The 19,645-nt window shown below is 42.8% G+C and overlaps 1 protein-coding gene across 2 annotated transcripts in view; it reads right to left on the bottom strand.

Annotated features, from left to right (window-relative positions):
* Window positions 1–19,645, bottom strand: part of PRKCH (protein kinase C eta) — a 231,216-nt gene that overhangs the window by 46,463 nt on the left and 165,108 nt on the right. For both annotated transcript variants that reach the window (XM_007986896.3, XM_007986897.3), the window contains exon 10: window positions 17,833–17,987. In XM_007986896.3, the coding sequence (XP_007985087.1) occupies window positions 17,833–17,987 (155 nt within the window). The remainder of the gene's footprint in view (window positions 1–17,832; window positions 17,988–19,645) is intronic.

Genomic DNA, 19,645 nt, shown 5'->3' with positions numbered 1-19,645 from the left:
AATACTCTGCATGGTAAGCCCTCGGCTCTACCTCCTCCTTTTTATGAAAACAGAATATATGGCACAAAGCACAGCTGCCCCTGAGCCATGCTTCAGAGGTAAAGCGCTTTGTAACAGACTCACTTCCTTTCCTAGCGCCACAGAACAAAGATTACACTCAGCCTTTCTGGCCATAAAACCTTCAGTTTTTCCCATTCCTGCTGCCAAAGCTGAAATGCCGAGAAATGCTGGGAACCTGGCCTGTGATTATACACACTTCATATTTTACATTCTGAAACCCCAAGGAATAAGCTGTCGAGAACAGAGTCCTATTTCTTAAATGGCAGTTGAACAGATACAACGCTCAAGCTCTGTTGAGAGCGGCTTAGTATTTGCATAGGCAGAAGCAGACAAAGACTGCACAGATTCTGCCAGTCTGTGGGCACCTTCCCGGCATATGTGGCAGACCTCAGTTAACTTTTCTCACTTATTTCTGTTTTGTTGTTTTTTAACCTTCTGAATTACTCAACCAGATTCTTACAGGAAAAAAAAAAAAAAAAAAAAACCACTAACACACATACAAATCAGTCACAAGGAAACTCAGTTACGGCTTCTGACGAGTTTGAACCTGTCTGTTTGCAAATGAGAAAACAAAATTTCAGTGTTCTTTAGGCCAAAATAGTATCTACCCTGCTCCCTGGTGCAGCAATAAAATGGACAGCCCCACAGTAATCAGATTTTGGGTTTGCTTTTGTCAAAATTTTCCTCTTCAGTTTTGTAAGTTGATTTCACTGCCACAGTGTATTTTTCCTCAATTCCATCTTCTGTATAGGAGTCAAAAAAAATAAAATTAAATAAAATTAAAAAAAATAAAAATTAAAAAAAATAAATACATATATACATAAAAGCCTGCTTCCCTTCCTCTCCTTCATTCATCCCTTTCCTTCAAGAATCAACCCAAGAGCCACAGATCCCCCAGGAAGGGCTCGAAAGGGTGAATTTCATGACTCGGTGTCACCTGCCTTCCTCTGCTGCTCAGCCCCATTTCTCTGTCAAAGGAGTGTTAAAATCCTCACTGGGTGAACTTGGGAGAGGAAAGCTTCTAGCTGCTTGGATTAAAGACTGAATACCCCCTCTTGCTTCATTTGCAAGATTTGGGGCTGCTCCCACCTGTTCTTAGAGGGCAGGAGCTCATTTTTAATTTTTTCTCTCTTGACAGTATTTGGGACAGTGCCTATAAAGAAAGGTGTTTGAGAACTCCCTGGTGAATAAGCACTCCACTCTGCACAACAGAAGGCACTCTATAACCACGGTAGAAGTATGTGCTGCTACTCTCTAATCCAGTTATAAATAATGACTGGTGCAACTGCTCTACCTGGAGCAGTAGTACTGGAAAAAATCTTCTTTGTAGCTTGTAACTGCAATAAACATTTATAAGCCTGTTGCATGATCTGAAAAAACTAGCAGTTTCTCCAACAAGAGATGGCAAAATTATTTACAGGACTTGAACTCTCACCCACAGACCCTTCTGATAAAAGAAAGGATTGGCTGGGCGTGGTGGCTCATGTCTGTAATTCCAGCACTTTGGAAGACTGAGGCATGCAGATCATGAGGTCAGGAGTTGGAGACCACCCTGGCCAACATAATGAAACCCATCTCTACTAAAAATACAAAAATTAGCCGGGTGTGGTCACATGCTCCTGTAGTCCCAGCTACTCAGAAGGCTGAGGTAGGAGAATCACTTGAACCCAGGAGGTTGCAGTGAGTGAAGACCATGCCATTGCACTCCAGCCTGAGTGACAGAGTGAGACTCCATCTCAAAAAAAAAAAAAAAAGAAAAAAGAAAAAGAAAAAAGAAAAAAAGAAAAGATTGCCTACCTATTACCTTTTTTTTTTTTTTTTAAGGGTTTAGATTTCATCTCTCTAAAGACTTAGGAAAAAAATATCTGTTCTTCAAGTAGATAATATACCACCATTTGTTTTTCAACAGGAGACATTCAAATGCAGAGCTTGCATATGCATAGACCATTTCTGGAAGGACATGTAAGGACATGTCTCGAGGAAGAGGAATTGAGAGACTGGGGACAAGGGTATGAAGAGGATTTAGCATTCACTGTCATCATTTTAGAACAGCTAAAAATGTACTTTTTATGTATATGCATTAATTTACATTTTACAATTAAAGTGACATTGCTCTTTAGTCAATAAATGATACTATGTTTCTACCCATCTTCTTATCATTTATCTCCCCACCATGAATTCCTGCAGACAAATGTTGGCTCAGTTGCTAGAAATAAAACAGAAATGAAGACAAGAAAAAAGAAATATTGCCATGCCCTGTGCCAGAAATTGAGGGATAACAAATGAAACGAACAAGAAGAGCTCAAGACACAAGCCCTTATGTAGCCATGACAAATGAGGAAACGTGTGAGATGCTTGGTGTTCAATGCTGTACTGTCCTGCATACATCTCCTCCCTGCCCATCTACTGCCTCTCACACTTCGCTGACTGATTTCTCTTCTTCCACGACCCACCCCTCAGTCCTTCGGCTTATTTCCTTTTAAAAATTTTATCCTCAAAAATCAAAAAAGTTAACACATTCTCACCACAATCAGACAATATAAGATACATAATGAAAAATTAATAACCACTCAACCCATCTCAAACTTTTGTTTCTGTTCTACAACTTTCCTCACGTACATGTCTATGTTCAGATGGCTTTTGCTACTACTTTTAATGGGATTAAAATAAGCACACACTCCTCTTTCTTTTTTTCATTTATTTGTCTATCAAGGACAAACCATCCAGGTCAATACATGTACATCTAATGTATTCTTTCTTTTAATTGTTACAAAATATTCCACAGTATGGGTATAACCATAATTTATTCAACAATTTCCTTATGGAATCTGTCTTTCAAGTAAATTCATTGTTTAATTTCCTCCCCTGGATCACTCTTCTTCTTAACAACTGATAATGTATATGGAGGATTCACTGATGTCAGACACTGGAATAAGCAAGCCACATGAATTAATTTTCACAGTAACCCCATGGAATGGATAGTACTGTCATCCTCATGTAGATGAAGAAACTGAGACTGAGAGAATTAAAGAGTTTGTACAATATCACAGAATTACAGTACACTGTAGGGGTAAGTTTTAAATCTAAGCTTGACTTCAAAGCCTTGTTCTTAACTGTAAGCCAATACTGTCTCATTTTCACGCTATTCCATGCAATCAACCTGAGTCTGTGGCCACAATCTTAAACATTAGCTGGGGATTTACAACTTTGAGATGGACCATTTGAAGGAGTTCCAGAGGTACCTCTACTTTAACATATCTAAAAGTGATCTCCTTGTCTCCCCCATTCCCACCCCTGTGCTCAGCCCGTGTTTCATCTTTGGTAATTCACCCTTGGGCAAGTCACAGATTGACCTGAGAGGAAAATATCCACTTTGCAGAGTGGGCTGTGTGCAGAGATCCTTAGTTCTGGGATTTATGACTACCTTCTCTATTTTCATGTGCATGTAGAGCCTGAACCTATACTCTCAGATAGATGCAGGGATTAAATTCCTGAGAATCCTCACAACAGGAAACTTTAAATACCCTTTTTTGAGATCACCACACCAATTAACCTTCTACCATGCTTGCTACCCTATAGTCAGTATCAACAATATCCAATTAAAGACCACGGACAGGCATGATGGCTCACACTGCAATCCCAGCACTTTAGGAGGCCACTGTTGGAGGGGTGCTTGAGCCCAGGAGTTCCAGACTAGCCTGGGCAACACAGTGAGACCCCATCTCTAAAAACATTACAAAAATTAGCTGGGTGTACTGGCACACACTTGTAGTCCCAGATACTTGGGAGGCTGAGGTGGGAGGATGGTTTGAGTCCAGGAGGTCCAGGCTGCAGTGAGCTGTGATTGCACCACTGTACTCCAGCCTGGGCAACAGGGGGAGACCCTGTCTCAAAAAAAAGACCAAGTCTTACCCAAAAGAAGTAACATGAGCTATAATAACATAACTCAGTTCAGTTAGCCAACTGCTAGTTCAGACAGTTCTGATTTCATAAGAGAAGAATGTGACAAGTCAACTGGATACTGACCCAAGTATCTAGAATGCATAACATGGATGGTTTATGGATTACTGAGAAAACAGTAATCCTGAAGAAACAGCCAGAATGAGCAACTATCACGATAATAGTACTTCCTTCGTTGACAAGTAAACTAGACTGGGAGACCCAGACTGACTTCACATATCTCCACAGCTTTCTTGTAAGAGAGTTGCATTTTTCAGTTTCCCAGTGAACTGAAGCTACTGGGAAACATTATTTGAGTCAACAGAAAGGCGAAATTTCCAAAAGTCGTAGATCCCTGAAAGTGGAGGAAGTAAGTTCCTCTTTGCCCATAGGCGTTTAAGTACAGAAAAAAAACGACTGTACGGCAGATGTTAGATATTCATGCTTTGAAAGAAGAGGAGTATACAACTTTGAACTCCATTCCAACTTCAAGATTCTAGAATTTTGTCAGTGGAACACAGTAAATTTTGATGCAAATGCCAAGAGCAGGGTAGACCAGCAACTCTGTACATGAAAGCGCAGGCTTACATGGCTACTCTGGAGGTCAGAGGAACAGTAAAAATAGAGGAGCGAGATGCAAGAGGCCAGGCAGTCAAACCGCCACCTTCCCATTGCTGCACCAGCCACACATCTAGCAAACCAGACACCCCCAGGACACTGTTCTCCAGGGTGTGGGGAAGTTTGCCTGTCAGGTTTCACTAACTTCTCTTTGCAACTCAACTGAGAAATTCATCATGTGGGAGCATTTTCACCAAAGAGCAACAGGGCACTTGTCCCACTTTATATTTCTACTTAGGAAGTTTACAGAAAAGTAAAATTTGACATTTGCAAGACAAAGGAAAAAAATTCCCCTTTCAGGGACATGCTGCAAACTATTTACTATCAAAAAGTACACTCTAAAACCACAGTGCACTCAGCTTTTTTTCCTGCCAGGCTTAAGTACTGGGATCTAGGAGAAGGATTTGGTCTCAGCACACCTCAAAATAGAGCTCCAAGACTAACATGCATGGCTTAATGAGCCAAACGCATGACAACGCCTCGGTCTAATCCATGGCTCTTCTCTCGTGCCCATCTACTGTGTGTTCCACTGTAGTAGGAGCAGTTTTCCTGAGGGCTGAAATCATTTCCAGGTAGATTTTGCACTATCAAACCAAATAGCTTCAAAATATATTGCTTAATGTAACAGAAAACACTGAACACGTGTATGAATGAAAGACTGTGATGGACTGAATGTTTTGTGTCCTGCCAGAATTCATATGTTGAAGCCCTAAGCTCTAATGTGATCGTATTTGGAGGTAGGGCCTTTGGGAAATAACTGGGGCTAGATGAGGCCACAAAGGTGAGATCTCATGATGGAATTTGTGACCTTATAAGAAGAGACACCAGAAAGTTTGTACTCTCTCCATCCCCTCACCACATGAGAACACAGCAAGATGGCAGCCACCTAAAAGTCATGAGGAACCAAATTGGCCAGCACCCAGATCTTGGAATTAGACCAGTCTCCAGAGCTGTGAGAAATACATTTCTGTTCAAGGAATCCAGTCTGTGGTATTTATTATGGCAGCCTGAGCAGACTAAGACAATACTTTGTAACTTCCATAGTACCGGGTTTTACAGACAAGCAGTGGTCACAGCGTGAGGGTGGGGCTTGACAGAACTTAACTGATAAAACAGCAGGTTACCAATTTCTGACATCATGTTGAAAAACATAGTATCACATGAGATCACTTCTAAAATAGCATTTTTGCCCCAGTGCAGTGGCTCACGCCTGTAACCCCAGCACTTTGTGAAGCCCAGGTAGGGGATCACTTGAGGTCAGGAGTTTAAGACTAGCCCGGCCAACATGGTGAAACCCTGTCTCTACTAAAAACACAAAAATTAGCCGAGTGTGGTGGTGCACACCTGCAATCCCAGGCACTTGGGAGGCTGAGGCAGGAGAATCACTTGAGCCCAGGAGGAGAGGTTGCAGTGAGCTGAGATCAAGCCACTATACTCCAGCCTGGGTGACAGAGTGAGACTCCATCTCTAAATAAATAAATAAATAAACAAACAAATAAATAAGATAGCATTTTTTTAATGATAAAAAGACAACATTTGTTCAATACAGAACATTTGAAAACCATCAGAAAGAAAATAAAAATCACCTATATTACCTCAGACAACCACTGTTGATGTGCTTGGTATTTATCCTCCTGTAATTATTTTTCTCTACAGAAAGTAAAACTGACTGATGGGATGAAGTCTTTCTTTGGGTAGTCTCTTCTGATCACAACTGCCATTACACTCATGTAGTCAGTTTAAAGAACCCATCCTCTTATACTGAAAAGGACACTCCTGAGAAGCAATTCTACTTTCAAGACACTCAATAGTTCAATAGTTTCAATGTGGATATCCACAGTCTACAATATCAACACAGAATCACTGGGTGCCTATGGGGGTGTTTGGGGACAAACTGAAAGGGGCACTAAGAAACGTTCTAGGATGACAGAAATGTTCTGTATAGTATTTGGAGTATGGATTACACAATGTGTACATATGTCAAAATGTTTCCAATTGTGCACTTAACATCTATGAGGGGAACTAGAAAGACAGCACCAATACCCGTCACTGGAACATGTGTTTGATGCTTTTTCCAAAAGTGGTAGCAGACAGAATGTTTAAAAAGTGAACATCACTGAGCATGTACTACATACCAGGCCCTGGGCTAAAGGCTTTACAAGCACCTCCACACCACAAACTTAATTCTAACAACTACTCTCAGGTGAGTATTTCTAGGACTTCCATTTTACCATTGAAGAAACTGAGGCTAGGCTGGGCGCGGTGGTTCAAGCCTGTAATCCCAGCACTTTGGGAGGCCGAGATGGGCGGATCACGAGGTCAGGAGATCGAGACCAACCTGGCTAACCCACTGAAACCCCGTCTCTACTAAATACAAAAAACTAGCCAGGCGAGGTGGCGGGCGCCTGTAGTCCCAGCTACTCGGGAGGCTGAGGCAGGAGAATGGTGTAAACCCGGGAGGCGGAGCTTGCAGTGAGCTGAGATCCAGCCACTGCACTCCAGCCTGGGCGACAGAGCGAGACTCTGTCTCAAAAAAAAAAAAAAAAAGAAGAAGAAACGGAGGCTTAGAGAGGTAAAGTAACCTGATCAAGATCGCACAACTGAGAAGTGGCAGAACCAAGACTGGAAACACCAAGGTCCATTCTACTCAGGAGCCCCAGCTCTTATCCACAATGCCAGCTCTAAAAGCCGTTAATGTGTGTGTCTTTCCAGGAATCTATTCTAAGGAAAGAATCGAAGATGGATCCAAATAAATATGTATGAGGATGCAAATACATCACTACTACAGATGTGCAAACATGCTTTTCAGTCAATCAGAGAAACTTTTCAGAAGCCTTTATTTAAAAAAGACTGCTCTGAGTTCTGAGAAAATCATGGGTTTAGGCCAGAATAAGACAATCAATGGGCAGCTGTCCCCAAGCTGAGTGTCATGTCATAGTGCTGTCATGAGGAGCAGGTGGGTTAATGCAGAGAGCTCAGAACAGAGCCTGACTCATAGTAGGTGCTCAATAAATGGTAGCAATCATAATATACTCTCAGTCCTAACCTGTCATCTTAAAATAGAAAAAGCATAGACTTTGAGGCGTTGGTCAATTCCATGAACACCTAAGAACATCTAACATTCCTGTCATTGTCCTAGGGGATGGGCTTGGACAGTCACAGTCCCTGCCCTCATGAGCCCACGTGCTGAGGGGAACAGCCTATGGAAAGCATTAAGGGAAGGGTTCCACAGGATGCCATGGAGCAGAGGGGGCACCTAACCCAGATGGAATTGGGAGGTTAGGGAGTCCAGGAAAGGCTTCTCAGAGGAGGTGATGACTAAGCTGAGACTGCAAGGATTAGTAGCTGGAAGCTTGGCAAAGAGATGGGGCAGCATTCTAAGTAGAGGAAAATGCGTGGGGAAAGGCCTGATGGGTGAGGGCACTCAGCACCTGCATGGATTCAAAAGGATATCACGGAGTGGCACTGTAGATTTCACCACATACTGTGTTACCTTGAACAAGTCCTTTCACTTCCCAGAGCCTCAAACATAGGATAATATCACCTACCTTTGTCTGTAAAATAAGGATACAGTTGTCATACAGAAGCTACAGTTGAACAGAGGAGTCTATCCTTACAGGACAAATGCTCAACACATGTGGTTAGCATTCTGTATTGTAGAAAGGAAAAAAAAAGGTTTGGGCCCTCGACCCCCATGACACCCGAATTCATCTGCTCCAGCCCACTGGTTCCTCTGCTGCTCCTTGATCACCCTGCACACTCTCCCTCCAAGGACTCGGCCTAGTATGCTCTTCTCCCAGATAGCCACATGGAGCTGTCTCCTCCCATCCTTAGGTCTTTGTTCATCTGCTCAAATGTCCCTTATCAGAGAAGCTTTTAAAAATCTCTATGTCAAACAGTAAATCTTTGTTCCTGAATTTTATATTGTTCTTACCAAGCTTTTATCCATATGCTGAATCACCCTAACATTCAATATATTTTCTTCTTTTGTCCTTTTGTCTTCTTTCTATATTTTGTCCAACTACTTGTGCTAGAAGTTAAGCTCCCTGAGAGGAGGGGGTTTTTTGTCTGTTTTATTTTCTGTATTTTTCCAGAGCTCACAGCAGTGTCTGGTACACAGTGAGTGCCCAACAACAACAAAAATGATTTGTTAACGGAAAGAACAAACACCCCAAGCTCGAGGGCAGGACCTGCCTTTATTTTTCTTTTACTCCCTGAGAGCCTGACAAAGCTTTGCGTTGGGTAGACTTTTCATAAACATTTGTTTAACTGTACAATTCAATTACTTTTTACAAATGGTTGTGTTCACTTAATATATAAATGACTGTATTTTTCTTGCTCAGCAAATAAATCCAAGATTGTCTGTAATTATAATGAAGCAATTGGTTGCTTGGTCAATTTGGTGGGAAGAAGAGGAAAACTGGTGGCCTGGTTTCATTAGCTGGTGAAAGCCACTAACACATTTATCAATTAGTTCCAAATAGCCACAGCCTTCACTGATGAAAAGGCCAAACCCTGATGATGCCAAACCAGGATGAGTATTCTGGTTTAATATATGAAGTACAGAAAAATGATCAAGGTGTCCCAGGGCTTAAATTTCTATCTGTTATAAAGCTGGGTCCTTTGAGAAACTGCATTACTGGGATTACACCCTCAGGATGTTCACCCCACTAATGGTCTGAAAAAGTTCTTGAATCTCCTCTCAAATTAACCATCAAACATCTGCTTTAATACCAGAAGGCATAAACTCAAAATGAGGTCAACTGCTTCCCCTAAACATTAGAAACTGTTGAAATTGAAACAAAATGCCAGAGTCTAGTCTTCAGGTTGTACAAACTGTCACATATGCCCTAGGACTTCCTAAAAAAATTATCTCAAGGGTTTACGGTAAGTACGTGGTAAGTATATCAATCACTTACCATTTCAAAATATTGTGGAAATACAGAGAAAATGATTTGGTTTCAAAGAAAAGCATGACCAGAGTTAGTTTACTACAGAGACTAGTCTTCAAAAGGTTGATTTTTACAAGCTAAAACTCCAATTTCTATGAAGAATTACCTGTTATTCAGGCAGTGTCTTGAGGATAATTGCTGCCTATGCCTATGGATACCAAGAAATCCCAAATCAGGTGACAGCACATATGCAAAGATAACCTCTTACACTGACATGGCATGTTCCAAAAAGCATTTGCATTTGCACTTTCATCTGATTTGAGTTTTATAAGGACCCCGCTGGGAAGCTGTGTCAATGGCACCCCCACTGTACAGATGGGCCAAAGGGCTAGGGGCATTCAGCAACCTGTCCACATCCCCAGGACCAGGGCTGGGTCTAGTATGCAAAGCTTCTGAAAACCACGTCCAGCATTCTTTCAGTAGGAAGAATACATGCAGCATCACACACATACTTTAAAGTAAGTGATCTTTTTCTATGCTTTTATGGAATTGTATTTTTAATAGACTGGCACTTTGGGGATACTTACTCTAAATGATGAACATACCAATTGTTTCTACAACCCCGGAGCCAAATTTAGGCAGATTTCTAATGGAGTCTGGTTCCCCAGGGTTCTGTCCTTGACTCGCACTGTTCCATTTAAGAGACTCCTATTGGGTGACCTCATCCAGTCTCGTGGTCTCAACTAACAGCTATGTCCTGATGACTTACAAATATTTAATTTCAGCCCATCCTCTTCACTGAGCTTCAGACTCCTATCCCCCTGCCCACGGAGCATCTCCACTGGAGAATGCCTCAGGTAGCTGTCATACAACCTTTCTAAAACTTCTTCCTCTTTTGCCTAGACTTCTTCCCAGGCACATGATCTCTCCTAGCTAATGGTACTGCCATCCACTCAACCTTCTACCTAAACACCTGGAAATGATTTCCGGTTTCTTTTGTACCCTGAATCCACCCAAATATTAAGTCCTATCAGCTTTACTTGCTATTATCTCTTATGCCTTTCTCATCAGCTGTACCATCACTGTCTTAGTTCAGGTCCTCATTATCTTGTTACTTGGAACACAGAAACTGCCTCAAAATGAACCTCTCCCCTGCAACCTGGCTGCTACTTACCATGCATATGTCCACACATGCCATGCCCCCTGCCCACACATAAATGTAAAATATAAGCCCACTCATGTCATAAAACCTGCTGAGAATTCTTCAAAGGTTACCTGCTCCATAAAGCCCAGACGCCCTGGCATGGAATTTGTGTCTGACATGGCAAGTTTTCTATCAAATAATGATTCTCTGCCTTCTTAATAATGGAATGCTGATTTTTAGCTGGAACATGACCACTTGTAATACTGTATTTCTTGGCCTTCACTGGAACTAGATGCAGCCATATGATCAAGTTCTGGCCAATTCCATGGTCAGTACTGTGTGGAATTCCAGGAGGCCCCTTAAAGGGAGCTGACTCAGTTAGGAGGAATGCCCTCTGGCCCTTCTTACTACATGGAACTGGAATAGAGAGATGATTCCTAGTTCTTCAGTAACCATTTAGACAAGGAGGTGACCCTGTCTTCAGCAGAACAGAAAGTACAGAACAAAATGTCTTGATTCGCTCTTCATGTCACCTCTAAGTTGAAGGCTGAAACAAAATTTTCTATCCATAGTTTTGTTTTCCTGGAGATGGAGAGCAAACAGCAGATAAGTCATCCGAAGAGAATATCCACTACGAGAAACCATTTTTGGACGTTTCAGACCTGAAGTTCCTCATCTGTAAAAGAGAGCTTGGCCCTTAGCAACCTTTGAGGTCTCCTCTGGCTCTCATATTTTATAAACCCATTTTTGAGTATAAATGCACAGACCTAGACACAGGGAACTCACTGTAAATAGATGGCTCCTCCAGGGACTGGTAACATGACCGGCCTTACCTAACCTTCAAATAAATTATTTACAAGGAGTGTCTAATAAAATCTTGGAGTGATCAGCTGACCGAACACTGTAGGATAATAAAATGCCAAGTGAGGTAAGATAGGCTTCCTAGACTCCAGCCAGGCTGGCCTGCTCTAAAAACCCCTGACCTTGCCACACTCCTTCCTGTTACTGGGCATCTATCTGCGTTTGCTGTTTCTTCTGTATCAAATGCTCCTTCCTTCCCTCTTTACTGTGACCTCAGCTCAAGAGTCACTTCCTTATAAAAATCTTCCATCTTTCCCTAACTGGGTAGAATCACCCTATTCTAGGCTCTCATTCATTGCATTGTATTTCTCCTCTTCATAGCACTGGTCATGGTTGCTACTTTTTATTGATATAATCATTTGATTGACATCTTTCTCCCTCACTGGATCATACCCTCCACTGGCGAGTATTTTTGTTTTTGCTCATCGGTACATCCATATCCTTGGCAGAGGGTTGACGCTCAACAAATACTTGTTAAAAGATCTCCAGAGGCCGTGCAAGGGCGCAGAACAGTGGCTGATGAGTTTCACTATGGGGAAAGGGAAGACTCCATTTGAGGGAAACGTTGAGCTACTCTAATCAGCTGGAAAGCTCTCAGCTCTCCATCATATCCTTGAAGAAGGATCTTGAGAGTGAGGAATGGTGGTCACTTTCTGGTGAGAGTTGAAGAGCAGTCACTGAAGGAGGCCATCATGGCACAGCAAGGCATGACAAGCTAAGTAAGAGAGGAGACAAGCACATGACTAAAAAGCTCAAAGAGCCAGTATCAGTCCCAGGTGACGGCTCACAGCCAAAGTCTGATGTGAAAGTGACTAACACGCTGAGCATTCCCATGGCTGGCATGTACTGAATAAACAAGGACTATACAAACGACAAATGACAATTTGTAGCAGTCTCTGCGGTATGCAGATCAACAGAGAAGAGACCTACTTCTTGCAGCAGAAGGAATAATGTTAGCAGATGACAAAGGGAAAACAGAGTTGTTAAATTTTACTTTCATCTTTATCTAAAAAGATTTTTCTCACTGGAATGAGTAGAATGAATACAAATACAGAACTGAATTCCAACAGAGGCGAGGTGACAGTAAGAGCCCAAAATTCCAGGCTCAAATGAAAGACATCTGGGGGACTCAAAGTCTGTTGATAAGAAATACTGAGGAGTAAGAGAGGCCCCAGGAGGTGGGAATCAGAGAGAGATTGCCACAGTTTTCCAGAGGGGAAGAACTGCAGAGAGAGAGAGGGAGAGAGAGAGAGAGTGCACAGTAACTCACGCATGTAAAACCATCACTGGCCAAAATTTTTTGTTTTGTTTGTTTGTTTTTTTGAGACAGGGTCTCACTGACACCCAGGCTGGAGTGCAGTGGTGCAATTTCAGCTCACTGCAAACTACACCTCCTGGGCTCAAGTGATCCTCCCATCTCAGCCTCCCGAGTAGCTGGGACTACACAGGTGTGCACCACCATGCCCACCTAATTTTTGTATTTTTTATAGAGACAGGGTCTCCTCATGTTGCCCAGGCTGGTCTTGAACTCCTAGACTCAACAGATCTGCCCACCGTGGCCTCACAAAGTGCTGGGATTATAGGCATAGGCCACTGTGCCTGGCCCCAACACACAAATTCATTTGGAAACAGATCACTTGTGAATTCTTAGACCAGGAAGTGATGCTCACAGACAAGGCCACTTGCCAAGCAAGGCTACGCCGAGCTGAGTTATCCAGAGTCAGCGAGGCACCTGTGGACCTTCATGAACCTTGAGAAACAAGAGCTAGATGATGTTGGCAATTGGTATATTCACCGATACCTCAACTATGTTCAGAGACTAGCTTAACAGGGCTTAATCTTGGGAATGATATTGTTACTCTTCCCAAATTCTGAATTTTTAAAAGAGTCAAATTAAGTAGACATTTTTCTCTCAATTTGAGGAGAAATCAGCAGTTCAAAGTTGAAAAGTTAATGTGCCACGTAATCATGGGAGTAGAACGCAGCATGTCAGGGTTGGCAGTCAGCCTCTGCGGGGCAAAAGCTTCCTCTGTGGGCCACATCTGCAAAATGGGATGGCGAAATACCACGGGAAGCATTTGTAGCTTTTGGGGTAAACACTAATTACCACGCACCCAGCATGCCAACAACTGCATAAGGCACAAAGCAGTCAGACTCATGAGTTGAAAAGCCTGTGCTGGAAAGTGCTGTGTGCCCAAGTGTAACATGGTGAGGAGGAAGTGAAATTTAAACTGTGCCCTTCTATAAACTATTCCTCACCCAACACATTTCAGATACAGTATTCCACACTTCGTCAAAAACAGCAAATCAAATGTGTGCTGGCTGGCTTCAGGAGTTTGGGGTTGAAATGTCAATGACAGCTGAGTTTCCCTTTAACACAGTTGATGAAACACGCTGAAAGATGTTTGGTCAATGGGATGCATGCCCCTTTGTTTCCCTAACTTTTCTGTAGGGCTTGACTCTGGAAAAAAGTCAACACCATGAGTAAATTATTCATGAGCGCTGTCTGGCCTCCCAATTGGCCAAGAAGCCCAGGACAAAAGAATGAATAGTCTTTTTTTCCCCTTGGGAGAACTGACTTGGTGACTGCCTCCTTCCCAGCCTACTCTTCTTGGTTTCTGGGCCACAGCAGGTTCCAGACCCTCCAACCAAAGGCAGAGGGGCAGGCCCTTCCCTTGCTGAGTCTCCCAGGAACTGGGCTTCTGTTCCTCCACAAGATACAAGTGAATACATCTGAGAATCAGGGTCAGAACACAAGTCGGAATGCATGCAAACATTACTGGCCTGTGTCCTCTTGCGTAGGCACAGGCAGCTAAAGAAGAAATTCATGTCAGAGGAGCCTAAGGTACTACCTTCTGAAGCCTTCTTTAACAGTGACTTGCACATGGTATCATCTTTTATTTGCTTGAAAATAAACACCTCTCTCCCTCCCCTCCCTCAAAGAACCCAAACAAACAACAGCTCTATTTGGATAGGTCAGAGGCATCTTCTGAGGAGATTATTTTTTAGCTCTGATAAAGGGCTTTCTGGGACATGTATGATAAACGAGGCTGTCTGATACTCCCAGGTTTCTCACTGGGCTCTTGTATCAAATCCACACCCTCTGTGACCTAAATGTGCCCTTTACTGTGTGTAAAGCCAAGGACTTGGCTTTCAAAGTCTTATCCTTAAGACTGTGTTCCCAGCCAGTATACTGAATGGAATTAAATTATCCTGTGAAATAAATCCACGGGATAAAAATAGCATTTGAATCTATCCTAATTAAATGTGTTCCCTTCAAAGTCAACCATATCAGTTAGAGCCTGAACATGGGATTCCAGTCCAAGAGTAAATTAAAATCAATTCTCAGAATCGAATCCCAGATACCATGAATTGAAATACAATTTGTCAAGATGGGGGCTGACACTGCTTCACCAGAAACCACATCAAGTTACAGTGTCTACCCACCCTATTTTGAGACAAATGAGACAAGGAGACTGAGGGGCAGTAACATCCAATGCAGGAAAGCAAGCTTGCTGCTCGGCCCAACTCAAAGCCTCTGAGGATTCAAGAAAACTTGAGATAAGACTGAATTGCTTTTGCCCACTCTATCTTATTTTCAGGAACTGAAGTGGTCCTATCACCAAAAAGGACTAAGAAGCTGACTCTGTAGCGGTACGCTAAATCCTCAAGTCTCCCCTGAGGAGACAGTGGAGCCCAGGGGTTAGAACGATGGTTTGAATTCTGACTTCACTACCAGTTACCAGTCTGCTGATGAAGTCTTTGGAAGACCTAACTATTCATCTGAACAATGTGGATACTATTATTGTTATAAAATAATATTGTTAGAAGAATTAACAGAGGAATGCAAGGGAAGAGCTGCTCCTGTAACAAGTGTTTGTTTTATTGATTTATTGATTGATCAACACACAGGGTCCGCTCTGTCACCCAGGCTGGAATGCAATGGCACAATTACAGTGCACTGCAGCCTCAACCTCCTGGGCTCAAGCAATTCTCCCACCTCAGCCTCCCGAGCAGCTACGACCACAGGTGCTTGCCACCATGCCTGGCTTATTTGTTTAATACATATGTTTGTATATATATATATATATATTTTTTTTTATAGAGATAGGGGTCTCCTTATGTTGCCCCGGCTGGCCTCAAACTTCCAGGCTCAAACGATCCTCCCCGCTCAGCCTTCCAAAGTGCTGGGATTAGAGGTGTGAGTCACCACACCCAGCCCAAGTGTTCAGTTTAGGTCTTGTTGTTAATATTATTTTGATCTGCAACGGAAGTCCCTGTCAAGTAGGGGAGTCATTACTTACATGCAGTTTTTAACCTACATGTGGAAACGTCTCTCTTTGGGGCAAGCGGAGTGGAGATGGCTGGATTAGCCGCAGAGAGGAGAACAAAAACGGAACTCACTGCCCAGAGTCTGATAGCACAAGGAGGACGCTTAATTCCTTTCACCATCAGAGACCATACCAGCAACCTCCACAAATCATACACTGGGAAGAAAGTGGAGAGTGGGAAAAAAATGCTCTAATCTCCACAGCCTGGTCAAGAAAGCTCAAAACAGGCTGCCTAATCAACCTGCAGCAGCCTTGTGACCTAAGAACGAGCAGAGATCCTGGACTGCATTCAAACAGGTGGCTCCGACTGCCCTTATCCAGGCTGGTTCCCAGCTCTGCACCCTCTTCCCTCCTGCACGGTGCCATGAGGCTGTGATAAATGCACTGTATGGAGTTGAGGTCTGGGGGATGTGCACTGAGAATGAATTAGAGGAAGTGCCTCTGTGGTGCCTGCCACGCCTGCTATGCAGTGCTTGCCTTCCCACTTCACTCCAGCACCATCCACCAGTCCTACTGCATTCTCCCTACGAGACTCACTACTTGTTCTCTTCCTGTTTTGACTCCCACAGTATTTAAGAATATTCACTGTTTTTAAAGCTCTTATAATTTAATAATGATGTCAATACTATCATGAGTTTATGAAAGGAACTGCATTTAACAAGGTTAATAAATAGCAAACTTCAATCAGGAAATCCTTTAGTTTGGCATTCATGCCCCTAATATATGAAAATTTTTCTCTAAGGAAAGCAACAATTGCATCTTAAGAGAAAAAGAGTTTATGTGAGCTGGGTGCGGTGGCTCACACTTTAGGAGGCCAAGGTGGGAGGATTGCTTGAGGCCAGGAGTTCAAGACCGACCTAGCCAACATAGCAAGACCCTGTCTTAAAAAATAAATAAATAAATAAATAAATAAATAAATAAATAAAACAATAAAAAAGAAAAAAGAGCATATGTGGCAATTAGGTTATATGATTTAAAGAGTAGGAGGACACTGACAGCAGAAAAAAAAAAAAACAGGAAAATTTAAGAATAAAAATTGTCTAACATTCACTATTACATTTCTCACTGTCTCTGACCTTCTCTCTGACTAAAGTTACATTTGATATCTGTTGAATTCTGAGACTTAACAACATTAAGCAGATTTGGAGCCCATTCAAAGTATGGTATATTATGATCAAAAGATTGTGTGTCACAAAATGGAGAATCAAATAATATTTGGGAGGGGGCTACACACGGAAGATATTATCATGCAGGACACTGCTCACGAGTGGCTCACCTAGTTCCTGACTGGTGAGCCATGCTCCACATGACTGTGATTCTTCTTATAGCAGCTTAGAGCAGGTTAGCCACACCCTTTAGTTAAGGTGTAGATTCTTAAAATGGAATAGAATCATGGTTAAGGGATTCACTTCAAATGTTAAAATGAAAAAAAAGAGAACAACACGTGTTTAGCATCTTGCAGGGCTTGGCTATGACAGGTCCTTAGTAAACCCTGGCTGAACCAACTGATGAATACATAGTCTCTTCTGAGCCTCTTGGGCCTATTTTATGAATACCAAGTGGGGCAAATTTTAGTTTGGAGGCAGTGTTTATTACTGTCATTCATTTATCTTAATGGATCCTTGGAACCTTTGTGAGGCCTGGGCAACATAGCAAGACCTCTGTCTCTACAAAAAAATTAAAAATTAGCCAGGTGTAGTGGTGCGTGCCTGTAGTCCCAGCTATCTACTTGGGAGGCCAAGATGGGAGGACTGCTTAGCCCAGGAGGTCAAGGCTGCAGTGAACCATGATTGCGCCACTGCACTCCAGTTCAGGCTACGGAGTGAGACCTTGCCTCAAAAACAAAAACAAAAACAAAAACAAAACTTCTGTGAATTTAATTCCAAAAAAGGTTTCAACTGATTATCATGAGAAGTGGAAGGATGGATCATGGCAGGGGAGTGGAGGAGGCAGCGAATTAGAAGTGAGGGCAGCAACCAAAACTCACCTATAGATGATTCCTTTATCATGGAGGAACATGAGAGCCGAAATGATTTCTGCAGCATAGAAGCGAGCTCGTGCTTCATCAAAACGACGAGACTTCTGAATGTGGAACATCAAGTCACCCCCATTCACAAACTCCATCACAAAAAACAGACGATCCTGGATACAAACACAAGAGAGGGTCCAATGTGGTGTAGCAATTAACCTAGAGCTCCATCAGCATCATATTGCCCAGGGCTGCGGCACAGAGAGGAGACTGTCAAGTGGATGTATTCCAGGAAACATCCTGACCATGGGTCAGAGTGCAGCACAACAGGTCTGGTGGGATTAGAGCCCTGGGGCGGAGCAGCACCTGGATATCCTGTAGTTAGTTCCACACAGCCTTGAATTGCTACATGAAATCAAAAGTACAGAAGGCATCAGAAACCTTTGATTCGAGTTCCAGCTCTGTTCCTTAAAGGTCAGGTACCTGGAGAGAGAATGTAAATCGAAAGGTATATGCCTTTAATCTGGAACATGTGGGGTTCATTATCCAAAGTAAAGGACACCTAGTAGGTGCTCTAGTTCTCACAAGTGGGCAGAGAACAATCACAGAAAAAGAACACCCCGTCAGACAAGTCAGTCAAACAGAAGTGGAGGCCGGGTGCAGTGGCTCATGCCTGTAATCCTAGCAACTTGGGAGTCCTATGTGGGTGGATCCCTTGAGCCCAGGGGTTCAAGACCAGCCTGGGCCACATAGTGAGACCTTGTCTGTAGGAAAAAAAAAAATTAGGCAGGAGGATCACCTGAGCCTGGGAAGTAAAGGCTGCAATGAGCTGTGGTTGTGCCACGGCACTCTCACCTGGGCGACAGGAGTAAGACGCCTTCCTCCAAAAAAAAAAAAAAAAAAAAAGGCAAATGACAGCCTCATGGTAGCATCCACATTGGAAATACCACTCAGTCCTTCAAAAGACTGAGTCAAGAGTGGGAATGTAGAAATGAGCGAGATGCCATCTCCCCTTTAAGTGACTCTCAACCTAGCAGGTAAAGTGGACTCTTAAAATAAAAGTCACTATGGAGTGTACTAAGTACTATGCAAGTGGTATGAATAAAGTGCTATGGAAATCACGACTGCTTCATGAAAGAAATGTGTAGGTCTCATTTAAAAAGTGATCCAAGATTTATCTAAGTGTAAAACGTTTTGCTTCAAGCACCTCTAAGATCAATGGGTTTCCTCACTCCTTCCTGTGACATTTATGAAATTCCTAATTAGCTGGTGCTAAGTTCGGATGCGAGATCCAATAGACAGTAGAGCAGACACAGCCTCTCCTCATACAGAGTTTGGTGTGAGAAACACATTACTCCAAAAAGAAAAAAAAAAAAAAAAAGAAAGTGACACAAGCAAATCGACAAATTCTGGTAAATCCTGTGAAGGAAAAGTGGAGGAAGTGTGACATCTGGTCACCTGCCTGGGGGTCAGACAACATCTCTGAGCAAGTGAAACGTGAGCTAAGGCCCACAGGATGAGTGCCATTGACTTGGGACCCGTGATACCATTTTGTGGGATTGGAGATTATTTTGTGAGGAAATTGGTATTTTACCAAAGGATGCAGATATGCATAACCTATCTTTATTTTGAGGGGAGACAGGGTCTTATTCTTTCACCCAAGCTGAAGTGCAGTGGCGTGATCTCGGCTCACTGCAGCCTTGACCTCCAGGACTCAAGCAATCCTCCCACCTCAGCCTCTTGAGTAGTTGGGACTACAGGCATGTGCCACCACGCCCGGCTCATTTTTTTGATTTTTAGTAGAGATGGGGTCTCACTACATTGCCCAGGC

This window comes from Chlorocebus sabaeus, chromosome 24 (assembly GCF_047675955.1).
Source record: "Chlorocebus sabaeus isolate Y175 chromosome 24, mChlSab1.0.hap1, whole genome shotgun sequence".
In the NCBI taxonomy this organism is placed as follows: domain Eukaryota; kingdom Metazoa; phylum Chordata; class Mammalia; order Primates; family Cercopithecidae; genus Chlorocebus; species Chlorocebus sabaeus.
Note: the sequence above shows the minus strand (reverse complement) of the source record. Positions and strands in the feature narration are given on the sequence as shown.